Here is a 12,316-nt window from a genome sequence, read left to right as displayed (position 1 = left end):
CCCGTCCTAAGCACTGAAGGTCAGTCCTTGTTGAATAATATAGTTAAGGTCTAAGTTTGCAAAAAAAAAAAAATAGAACTAATTATATCTTGTTCAATTGTAGGTGACACTTGTGTTTATTGCACTGCCTAGGACTGCACTTGGCCTTCCTGCCCCCCATTTAAAATTACATAATCAGAATTCTGATTTACGCCCCAGTTGTCAGGTACAAACTTTCTGTGCCTTTAAGGCAAATCCAATTCAGTGCTGAATGTTGTCTGGGAAGGAGGGGCGTCTGCTGGGCAGGGACCTGGGATTGCTTATGGGTTCTGCTGGTTCCTGAGAAATAATAAAGGACAGTTCACACACTGCGCAGTTGCAGCTCTGCGGGAGGTTTTGCCACATCTGTAGCCCCTCCCAAGTGAGCGCAGACGTTCCCCACCCACAGTCCAGACTCTGAGCACAGTAGCACTTCCAGCACACAGGTGAGTTGCCTTCCGTTAACAGGCCGCGGAGGGGCATTTTGAGCAAAGAACTTAATTATAAAAGGATGAGCATGGGGTGGAGGAAGAGCCACGGACGTTCCTCGGGAGCCCCGGTTCCTGTGCAAAGGTCGGCTAGGCGACTAGTCCTTCTGGGCCTCTCATCAATGGTAAAAAGGGAGGTTTGGGGTGGAAAGCTCAGGTCTCTTAAACCCCAATTCTGTTTGTGCCCACTATTTAGTACCCCGTGTCTCCAAGAGTAGAGATTTCTCAGTGTACGTACTCAGTGGAAGCATGCAGTAGAATATACTTCCTGGGATTGGAATGAGCATGCATTAGGCCCTTTCCATTTGCATTCAGAGTCCTGGCCTGCTGGGCAGGACCCCAAGCCTCGGGGGTGTAAAAATGAAAATGGGACAGGGAGGGCCTCTGGGCGCCGATGTGCAGGCCATGGGCACTGTGGTCACAGGAATCTTGTGGAAAGTCCCTGAACTTAGACTTGAGGAAGCTGGTGCACCCACGCACTGCAGCCTCCACTACGGCTGATGCCTGATCCCAAGGCTCTTAACTCCACCTCAGTGCTCTGGCCTCAGGTTTCATAAGATAAGCACCTGAGTGCACAGCAGAGGGCCAGGACTTTGCTCCCCTAAAGACACCAACCATCACCTGAAGGCCCATGTGCCCAGCACTGGGGATCTATTGCTGAACCGACGGAGGCTGCGGGCTGGACTCCGTCCCCAGGGAACACTGGTTTGTGGAGGGGGAAGCAAAGGTTCTCTTGAGTTACATTTTACCAGCTCAGACTAAACAGCATCTGGGTCTGAAAGGAGTTAAAACCAGTTATGCACAAGGGCATTCCCAGGTTCTCTTCAGTGCCCCCCGTGTTCATACATTCTGGAGGAGCCCGGTAAGGGGAAGGCAGGTCTCTGGAACGCGCCAGATGGGCCCAGCCCCGTGCAGTCCTATCTTTAATGAACTCAAGCGCTGGCACTTGAGTGTGTTTTAAATGAGGCCGGCAGAGCACGGAAAAGCTCCATCACCTGGTGACTGACTGGCACCAGATGGGTGGGGAGTGGTCTTTTCTAAGCCACCCTCCCTTCGGTGGTGCCAAACGACATGGAAACGGCCCCCCAGGGGCCAGGGTGTCTGGACTGCGCCCTTAGGTCTGCGCCAGTGCTCAGTGTAGTGGAACAGCAGTGGGCATGCAGCGTAGGTGCCACGATGCCCGGTATGTCTGTGCGTCCTCGCTGGCCTCCGAGGGTGAGCGAGTTATGGGCCTAAGGGACTGCTGGAGTCTGGGGGAGCCTTCGGACGCGCCCCCTCCCGAAGCGAGGCGTTTGTTCCCTAGAAATGCCTTGGCACGGCCCTGTGCCGCCTTTCCTCGGAAGCGTGTACTGAGAACAGAAATGTGGTGCCCGGGAGTGTGGCCGACGCTTCCCCAGGCCCCTGTGGGAAAGGGTCCCCGCGAGGTGCGGACTCCTCCGCCCGCGGACACCGTCCTCCCCTGGGGGCGTGCCCCTCCGTGGAGCCCTCGGGCACGCCCCCGCCCCGCCCCTTTTCAAACGTCTGCTGGCCGAGACCCGGCGCGAGGGGAGGGCGGCCCTGGACTTGAGCAGAGACGGTGAGGAGCCAACGTAGAGTCGGAGGTGCCCGAACCCCACCGGGGAGGCGGGCACCGGCCGGCTCCAGGAGCGCAGAGCGGCTGCGGGGCGCTCCTCTCTGAACTTCAGGCAGACTCCCGACAGAGCCCAGAGGCAGGGCAGGACGCCCCGGGACCCCACAGGGTCCCTGAAAGCCCACGGTGGCCGTGAACACTGAGGGGGCATGGCCAACGGTCTGGCCGCGGGAGCTGACCACCCCTGAGGCCGCGCACGATGCCGCCCGCGACGGCTACCACCAAGGTGTCCCTCAGGGAGTTGGCCGACCTGGCCATCGGCACCCCGGAGGTGGGCGCCGTCAACTTCACAGCCCTTCACACACTCATCGTGGCCGTGCTCAAGAATCTGCACTTGCAGGACACCCGGGTGGACTTCCAGTCTCTGTCGCCTGAGCCGAGCGGCACCTTCGAGGGCCTGCGGGCCTCACTCAGCACTCCGCAGGTGGGTGCGCCCAAGGAGAAGCGACGGAGCAGCGTGGCCAGGGTGCCGGCCCAGACGCTGGAGAGCCAGGTGAAGGACCTGAGTGGGCAGGTCCAGCACCTCGGCCAGCAGTTCAAGAACATGGACAACCAGATGCAGGGCATTCTGAACCACGTGCAATACTTCAGTGCCCTGGTAGGTGGTGAGGACTTGGACGTCCAGGAGTGGCTAGGGAAACAGGAGATGTCCAAGGACTTGGCCCAGGAGATGGCCATTCCCACCACTGAGATGACCACACCTGTTACTGAGACGGCCACGCCCACTATTGAGAAAACCAGGCTTGAAACGGCCACACCAATCAGGTTGCCCACGCCTATGCCGGGGACGGTCACAGTAATGTCTGAGATGGCCACGCCAGTGCCTGGCATGGCCACACTGATGCCCGACAAAGTGCGAATGGGGTTGATGAAAATGTGGAAGGACAGACCACAGGTGAGGACAAGCCGGGCCCCTCCAGACCACTCTCCAGCCCAGGCTGGGACTGAGTCCCAAAGGCGCCCAACGACCACCCACCACTTGGGGGAGGAGGCCAGTACAGGCCAGTGCGGGGATGGTGGGGTGCCAGGCCTTGGGGCAGCCCAGGCCCACAAGGCCCCCACTCCACCTTGCAGGCCACAGAGCTGCTCCAGACCGTCGTGGAAGACGTGAAAATGCTGAAGGAAGCCCAGGAGAGAGCCCAGGAGTTGACCCCAATGGTGAGAGTGGCGGGTGCCCCCCTTCCCCTGCATCGCCCTTCCTCTCCCGGTTTGCATGGAGGCTCACCCCCCACTTACCAGACACCCAAGGGTCCTTAACCCACCCAGAGGGGTGCTGATGGCGTCTCAGAATAATTCTTTGAACTTCCTCTAAAGCAGAAGGAAATAAGGTGGTGGGTGTTGAGAGACAATACCCAGTCCAAGAGGGGGCTGGGATGGAGAGAGTTCTGGGGTCACCCCCTCAGCCCCCCAACCTCCAACCGCAAGTGCAGCAACACCTTCTCTTGGCTCTTTGTTTTCCTGGGGGTAGAAGTACAAATCCTTCCGCAAGTTTATGGGGTGCTTCCTGGCTGTGCTGCTGCCTCCGACTGTCCAAGGCCTGCAGGGGTTAGGGCTGAAGACTGCGGGCACAGGGAGAGGCTGAGAAGAGACTTGAGGGAAAGAAGCTCCAACGAGCAGGAGGGGAGGCCGAGACTCCGGGGGACCTCCGCCTACTAACCGCGTTTTGCCCACTTGGGTCATTCCAGGCCTTGAAAACCGAGCGGGGCTCATTTTTGCTCTGGGAAGCTTTGCTTTTGAAAATGAGGTGTTTTTGGTTTTAGGTTGTTTTATTTTTTAGAGAGAAGACATTTTATTTAGATTCTTAGATTCTGAAGGTTTCCAGAAGGTTTAAATTCCAGGAATTTGCTTTTAAACAACATGGCGTCACAGATGCCCTCAAAGTGCCCAAAGTAATGTTTGTCCTTGGACAGCGAGGTCAGTCCTGTTCTCCACCGGCAATGTCTCATGGGTGGTTTGTCTGAAGGGGCTCCCAGGACCAAAGGTTCCCATGCCAGCATTAGCATTTGCTCCTGGCACATCTGTCCCCACTGCCACCCCGCCACACCCCATGTCCCCTCCTCTTGTCTGCTTACCTGCCTTCTGTCTGTCGCCTGTTGCTCCAAGACCCACAGGTCTCTCTCCTTCGCCCCTGTGTCAGTGTGTGTTCAGGGGCCTGCTTTGACACTCCACCTCTGAACCCTCCTTCCAGAAACTCCTGCAACGGATTGAGGAAGTAGAGCGGATAATCAGAATCCGGGATGAAGTCCTGGTAATGTCCGCCAGTTCTGTGGGAAGGGCCCGCAGGGGTGGGGGGATGAGTGCCCACAGCTTGGCTCCCTCTTGGCGCCTCCAAGCTTCTGCCCTGGATGTCTGTGTCCTCCCAGGGAGGACAAGCTGTGCCCTCTGCCACTCAGGTGCTGCCCCTGGGTTGAAGGGAAAGCCCTCCCATCCCCGCCTAGTGCTCCATCAGGGCTCCCAGGAGACAGGAAGCCAGTGGCCCGAGACTCCCAGGGACGTCTCCTCTGGCCCAGGGCCTGCTGCCGGGGCTGCCAGCTCGGTCCTGCTCCTCAAACATCCTGGGACGAAAGGAGCTGTATGTGTGCACGCACACCCACGCTGTCTGTCACTTTCAGGAGCCCTTGAGCCGGAAGCTGACTCTGATACCTCCTGGGGAAGAAGTCACCATGGTCACCTGGGAGGAGCTGGAGCAAGCAATTGCTGACGGCTGGAAGGCCTCCCAAGGGGTAAACAAATCAAAGGGGGGGGCAGGGGCGTGGCAGCAATGTCCCCCGAGCCTCTCCCTCTTTACTGTCGGACGGTGTCCCGTTGTGCGGACACTCAGAGGTCTTTTCATAGTCTCCCACTGTGGCTATTTTTCCTGTTCTCCCCCATTCCCCAGCAGCATTCCATGAGTGGACACACGCATAGGGCGAATTCCCAGCAATGGAGTGTGCGTTTGTGGTCTGGGTATCTTTTGGCTAATTGCCTCCCCTGGGTGGGGTTCCCATGTAGACCTCCCCCCAGCCGTGGAGGAGAGAGGTCCCATGTCGCGGTTCCCCCAGCAGTGTCTGCAAGGCCCTCATTCTTTGAGCTTTGGCCACCCATTTGGATGGAAAACGGTACCTGACTTACTTTCGCAGTGTTTCAAAGTTCTTCCGCGGCCTGTCCTGAAGTGCACAAGTCCCTTCACTATCGGTGGACAAAGGTGGACCAGCTGCGGCAATAACACCTCTCTAGGGAAGGGGCCCTTCGCTGATGGGGAACTAGCGCGGAGGCGCTGGGGTAACCAGATCGTTTTCGAGCCCCGTCCTCTCTTCATCTGAAAAGAATGGGGGTTTTTACATGGCCATCCAGGACTAGGATCCGCTGACATTTGGTCTTGACATTTTCCTACCCCTTGGCTTTGTGCATCTGGGTCCCTCAGTAAGGGTCACACAGATAATGCAGACACAAGGGGGAGGGGTTAGGAGAGGGAACCCTTTGGCGCCACCACATGGCCACCAGGGGTGCAACAAATATCTTTGAACAATAGACACCCTGCTGTTCTTGAACTCTGGGCCCATCTTTGGAGGAAAGTACCATCAAAAAGCTTTGGAAGAGGAGCCTGCAAACAGGAGAGGTGGCCTAGGAATGGGTGGTCTCTGTTTTCACTGTTTTAAAATTAAAAAAAAATTGTTTTGATTACCATTGACATGCAATATTAGTTCCAGATGTACAACATAGTGACTAGGTGTTTCTGTGCTGCATTTCCTAAAAAGCTGAAGCTGATTTATACATACCGTGGTCGTGCACTTTGAGTGAGCCCACATGTTCTCAGGGAGCCAGCAGAAGGCACCTGTGAGACTGTAAATAAGTAACCACATAAGCACCTGGAGACATTCCGCTCCTCCCAGAGCTAAGTAAGTGTCAGTGTTTTGACAGTTCTCAGAATCATGAATAGCTCCAGAAGCAATGGAGAATATAAATGCCACAAGGTTTTGAGAAGCTAGAGGACAAGCCCTGGCTGGTGTAGCTCAGTGAATTGAGCATGGGCCTGCAAACCAAAGGGTCGCCAGTTCGATTCCTGGTCAGGGCAGATGCCTGGGTTGCAGGCCAGGTCACCAGTAGGGGGCGCATGAGAGGCAACCACACATTGATGTTTCTCTCCCTCACTTTCTCCCTCCCTTCCTCTCTCTCTAAAAAATAAATAAATAAAAATAAAAAAAAAAAAGCTAGAGGATGAGGACAAGCCCAGGTGATGACAGGTATCTGCCCATGTCAAAGTCTGGGGTCCCGTGAAGTCTGGCGGCTCCTCTCCGATGAGCCCGCAGACGATGTCTGCTGTTCTCCATGGGCTTTTCTGGTTCTCTGGCCTCATTTTCCCATGTATAGCCGACTACCTCCAGACTCATGATTAATCACTTCTTGGTTATCTAATCTTCCTTCAGGTACTTGCTGTCTTCCCGTTCTTGAATTTGCCTGAGAACAAGAGCACAGGTGGTCAGCAACATCCTGAGGTGCAGGGCTAGGATGCAGGCATCAAAATGGTTTGGGCTTCTCCCCATCTTCCTCTCCAAGGGCCGGCATCCCTGCCTACTGGCACTCACCCCGTACCCTCCCTGGGGTCATGTTCTTCACTCCAGCCTGCCACCTTCTGCCTTCTGATCAGCTTGTTTGATTACTGATAGAGTAGGGTCTACTCCTTTCGTTGTGCTATTTGCTTTCTGTATTTTCTTCCACTCCTCTATTATTGTACCATGTAAAATCCCTTGCTGTTTCTTTGCCTGTATATTTTTTATTTGTTCTTTTTTTTTTTTTTGCCCATATATTTTTGAGTTATTTTCTTAGTGGGTCCCCAGCAGTGTTCAGTGTAGAGCTGACCACTCTCCATCCCTGAGCCCACACCTTTCTGGGGACTCTGCCCCCTGAATTCTGAGTGTTTTCCAAACTTGCCGGTAGGAGCAGGCACTGCACCCAACCTCATGGGAATCTGGGTGCCGGTCCATCCGGCCTTGTGGACAGTTTCTCTCTCGACCTCAAGAGACTTTCCTCCAGGGCGTGACGGGCACTTCTGCATGGCCGGAGCAGGCCCCTCTGCAGACTTCCTGAGTCATCCCTGTGCTTCTGCTTTCTGATTCTTTGTCTTGTGGCTGCTGCCCCCCAAACGCTTAGCTTTGTCTCCCCAGCTCAGGGAGCGTGCTGGACCCGTCAGCCACCTCCCATGCTGCAGCCTGGAGTTCCCTCGAAGCCCTAGGCAAAGCAGCAGTGTGGTCACCTTGTCTGTCTCCCCAGCTTCCAAGGACTGCTGACCTCCGTTAGCCAGTAGTCAGGGCCCAGAAATCCGCTCTCTCATCATCGGTTTTGGGTTTCAGATTTTGGTTGTTATAGAAAGGAGGGCAAATGCAGTCCTTGTGACTCTGTTTGGGTTGGACCCGGAGATAGTCCATTATTCATTTTTTTTAAACAGATTTTTAGTGTTCTCCTGGGTGGGTGCGCGTACATACATCAGTCCCCTATTGGTAACCTATTTTTATAAACGATGCTACAGGCTCAGTCTTCGTACATGTGCCTTGGCAGCCTTGTGTGAGAGTCAGTAGAGAACATTTCTGTCTATGGGAAGTTCTGGGTCTAAGGGCTTGTGCATTTACGTTTTAAATATGCGGTTCAGTTGCTCCGCAGTTCACACTGCTGCCATCAGCAACAGGCCAGTCATGGGGCGGACTTTGTATTTTAAACTTCATTACTCATTCTTTGAGGCACAGACCACTTGTGTATCGCGGTACTCCCGTCTCTTAGGAGGGAGGTTATATATTATGATGCCATTTGCAAATGTGCAGATTCTCAAAAGTCTGGAGACCTGTCCTTTGAGAGTGTCAAAGTGTTTTTTTTTTTATTGTTATTCAATTACAAGTCAAAGTGTTTTGTGTCCAGCTTGTATTTGGGGACCAGCGGGAACTTTCCCCCAGGGGCCTTAAGTGTTCCTATTCAGATAGCCCAGCTTTCCTTCCCTCCGAACCTTACAGTATTTTTACTTGCGGTCTCTGCTTTCTTTCTTCCTCTCCAACCAGGGCTCGGAGTCAGCAACAGCACTTCTTAAGCGCAAAATGCAGACTTCCTTAACAGCAAACAACTTGGCTCCAAGTGGGTCCTCCACCAAGAGTTCAAGTGTTGACAAGGCTCCAGATTCTGCCGTTAGCTTTGCCCCAGATCAGACCTTACCAAGGACCAGCGGATCAGGACACCCCTCTGAGGGGGTGCCTGGCAGGGAACAAGGCAGACTCACCTCTGCCGCTGGGTTTCTGGGGAGAGAACAGCTCCCAAGGGCCGGTGATGAAGCCAGCCTGGCCAAAACCCAGCATCCCTCTGAGTCCCAGCTCAGAATGGAGCCTAGAGAGCAGTTCGGCTTCACACATCCAAGAAGAGACGAACAAGACGCATACCCTGGCACCGCTCCAGAGGACCTAGCCTCCGCTAGAGGTGGGCGTCATCCCGTGCGCCCAGACCCACGTGGGGCAGTGCACGTCAGCCCGGGTCAAGTTTATGCATGGCCAGATCAGCACAAGTTAGAGCCACTTGGCCCGGATCAGCCTGAATTGCTACAGCCTAGAACTTACCCACATGGTGTGTTCCCGTTCAGCACGAGCCAGCTGGGTGTGATGCCACCTGGAATGGGTGGGCAGGAATCAGTATTCCCTGGCACGGGTCAGCATGATGTGATGCCACCATGGGTACCTGGCACAGAGCAACAAGGATTGGCACTACCTAGTGTGGAGCAGCCTGGTGTAGTTCCCCTTAGCACCTATCAGCAAGGTGTGAGACTTCCTGGCACAGACCAGCATGGTATGGAACAGCCTGGCATGGACGAGAGTGGCATGGGGCCACCTGGCATAGATCAGCATGGATTTGCAATATTTGCCATGGATCAACAAGGAGTGGTTCCCCTTCTTACAGACCAGCATGTTTTGGGATCGCCTGGGCTGACACAAGCTGTCACAGATCAGCAAGGTTTTGCACGGTTGAGCATGGAAACACCTGAATTCATACAATCTGGCACACAGCAGCCTGGTTTGGTCCAGCCTGGTGCTTATCCACCTAGTTGGGTCCAACCTGGCGCATATCCTGGTTTGGTCCAACCTGGTGCAGTTCAGCCTGGTTTAGTCCAACCTGGTGCAGGTCAGCCTGGTGTAGGTCAGCTTGGTTTGGTCCAACCTGGAGCAGTTCAGCCTGGTTTGGTCCAACCTGGAGCAGGTCAGCCTGGTGCAGGTCAGCCTGGTTTTGTCCAACCAGGCACAGGTCAGCCTGGTGTGGTCCAACCTGGTACAGTTCCACCTGGTTTGGTTCAACCTGGTGCAGTCCAACCGGGACCAGGTCGGCGTGGTGCAGTCCGACCTGGCACAGTCCAACCGGGAGCAGGTCGGCCTGGTGCAGTCCAACCAGGTGCAGTCCAACCTGGTGCAGTCCAACCAGGTGCAGTCCAGCCTGGTGCAGTTCAACCAGGAGCAGGTCGGCCTGGTGCAGTCCAACCTGGTGCAGTCCAACCAGGTGCAGTCCAACCAGGTGCAGTCCAACCTGGTGCAGTCCAACCAGGTGCAGTCCAACCAGGTGCAGTCCAACCTGCTGCAGTTCAACCAGGAGCAGGTCGGCCTGGTGCAGTCCAACCTGGTGCAGTCCAACCAGGTGCAGTCCAACCTGGTGCAGTCCAACCTGGAGCAGTTCAGCCTGGTTTAGTCCAACCTGGAGCAGGTCAGCCTGGTTTAGTCCAACCTGAAGCAGGTCAGCCTGGTTTAGTCCAACCTGGTGCAGGTCAGCCTGGTTTTGTCCAACCTGGAGCAGTTCAGCCTGGTTTAGTCCAACCTGGTGCAGGTCAGCCTGGTTTAGTCCAACCTAGAGCAGTTCAGCCTGGTTTAGTCCAACCTGGAGCAGTTCAGCCTGGTTTAGTCCCACCTGGTGCAGGTCAACCTGGTTTTGTCCAACCTGGAGCAGTTCAGCCTGGTTTAGTCCAACCTGGTGCAGGTCAGCCTGGTTTAGTCCAACCTGGAGCAGGTCAGCCTGGTTTAGTCCAACCTGGAGCAGGTCAGCCTGGTTTAGTCCAGCCTGGAGCAGTTCAGCCTGGTTTAGTCCAACCTGGTGCAGTTCAGCCTGGTTTTGTCCAACCTGGTGCAGGTCAGCCTGGTTTAGTCCAACCTGGTGCAGGTCAGCCTGGTTTAGTCCAACCTGGAGCAGTTCAGCCTGGTTTAGTCCAACCGGGCACAGGTCAGCCTGGTGTGGTCCAACCTGGAGCAGTTCAGCCTGGTTTAGTCCAACCTGGTGCAGGTCAACCTGGTTTTGTCCAACCTGGAGCAGGTCAGCCTGGTTTAGTCCAACCTGGTGCAGTTCAGCCTGGTTTAGTCCAACCTGGTGCAGGTCAGCCTGGTTTGGTCCAACCTGGTGCAGGTCAGCCTGGCACAGGTCACCCTGGTGTAGGTCAGCCTGGTTTAGTCCAACCTGGAGCAGGTCAGCCTGGTTTAGTCCAACCTGGTGCAGTTCAGCCTGGTTTAGTCCAACCTGGTGCAGGTCAGCCTGGTTTGGTCCAACCTGGTGCAGGTCAGCCTGGTTTTGTCCAACCTGCTGCAGGTCAGCCTGGCACAGGTCACCCTGGTGTAGGTCAGCCTGGTTTAGTCCAACCTAGTACAGTTCAGCCTGGTTTAGTCCAACCTGGTGCAGTTCAGCCTGGTTTAGTCCAACCTGGTGCAGGTCAGCCTGGTTTGGTCCAATCTGGTGCAGGTCAGCCTGGTTTGGTCCAACCTGGTGCAGGTCAGCCTGGCGCAGGTCACCCTGTTGCAGGTCAGCCTGGTTTGGTCCAACCTGGTGCAGGTCAGCCTAGCACAGGTCACCCTGGTGCAGGTCAGCCTGGTTTGGTCCAACCTGGTGCAGGTCAGCCTGGTGCAGGTCAGCCTGGTGCAGGTCAGCCTGGTTTGGTCCAACCTGGTGCAGGTCAGCCTGGTGCAGGTCAGCCTGGTTTTGTCCAACCTGGTGCAGGTGAGGCTGGCTCAGGTCAGCCTGGTTTTGTCCAGCCTGGTGCAGGTCAACCTAGCGTAGGTCAGCCTGGTTTTGTCCAACCTGGCACAGGTCAGCCTGGCTCAGGTCAACCTGGTTTTGTCCAACCTGGTGCAGGTCAGCCTGGCGCAGGTCAACCTAGCGCAGGTCAGCCTGGTTTTTTCCAACCTGGCACAGGTCACCCTGGAGCAGGTCGGCCTGGTTTTGTCCAGCCTGGCTCAGGTCAGCCTGACGCAGGTCAGCCTGGTTTTGTCCAACCTGGCTCAGGTCAGCCTGGAGCAGGTCAGCCTGGTTTGGTCCAACCGGGCACAGGTCAGCTTGGTGTGGTCCAACCTGTAGCAGGTCAGCTTGGTTTTGTCCAACCTGGAGCAGGTCAGCCTCGTTTTGTCCAACCTGGAGCAGGTCAGCCTGGTTTGGTCCAACCGGGCACAGGTCAGCCTGGTGTGGTCCAACCTGTAGCAGGTCAGCTTGGTTTTGTCCAACCTGGAGCAGGTCAGCCTCGTTTTGTCCAACCTGGAGCAGGTCAGCCTGGCGCAGGTCAGCCTGGTTTGGTCCAACTGGGCACAGGTCAGCCTGGTGTGGTCCAACCTGTAGCAGGTCAGCCTGGTTTTGTCCAACCTGGAGCAGGTCAGCCTGGCGCAGCTCAGCCTGGTTTGGTCCAGCCTGGCGCAGGTCAGCCTGGTTTTGTCCAACCTGGTGCAGGTCAGCCTGGTTTTGTCCAATCTGGAGCAGGTCAGCCTGGCTTTGTCCAACGTGGAGCAATTCACCATGGCTTGGTCCAACCTGGAATCTATCAGCCTGGTTTTGTCCAACCTGGTGCAGGTCAGCCTGGTTTTGTCCAACCAGGCACAGGTCAGCCTGGTTTGGTCCAACCTGGCGCAGGTCAGCTTGGTTTTGTCCAACCTGGCGCAGGTCAGCCTGGTTTTGTCCAGCCTGGTGCAGGTCAGCCTGGTTTGGTGCAACCTGGCACAGGTCAGCCTGGTGCAGGTCAGCCTGATTTGGTTCAACCTGGAGCAGGTCAGCCTGGTGCAGGTCAGCCTGGTTTTGTCCAGCCTGGTGCAGGTCAGCCTGGTTTGGTGCAACCTGGCACAGGTCAGCTTGGTTTTGTCCAACCAGGCACAGGTCAGCCTGGTGTAGGTCAGCCTGGTTTGGTCCAACCTGGTGCAGGTCAGCCTGGCACAGGTCA

The 12,316-nt window shown here is 55.8% G+C and overlaps 1 protein-coding gene across 1 annotated transcript; it reads left to right on the top strand.

The window, feature by feature from the left end:
* On the top strand, positions 1-12,267 carry LOC128779246 (glutamine-rich protein 2). The gene is made up of 9 exons (XM_053911279.2): positions 1-3,031; positions 3,211-3,294; positions 4,325-4,384; positions 4,749-4,859; positions 8,163-10,811; positions 10,858-11,112; positions 11,203-11,442; positions 11,590-11,667; positions 11,725-12,267. Exons 1-9 carry the CDS (start codon positions 2,336-2,338, stop codon positions 12,265-12,267), a joined length of 4,716 nt encoding a protein of 1,571 aa, XP_053767254.2. The 5' UTR covers positions 1-2,335.
* Positions 12,268-12,316: the final 49 nt, after the last annotated feature.

Source organism: Desmodus rotundus, chromosome 9 (assembly GCF_022682495.2).
Source record: "Desmodus rotundus isolate HL8 chromosome 9, HLdesRot8A.1, whole genome shotgun sequence".
Lineage (NCBI taxonomy): Eukaryota > Metazoa > Chordata > Mammalia > Chiroptera > Phyllostomidae > Desmodus > Desmodus rotundus.
Note: the sequence above shows the minus strand (reverse complement) of the source record. Positions and strands in the feature narration are given on the sequence as shown.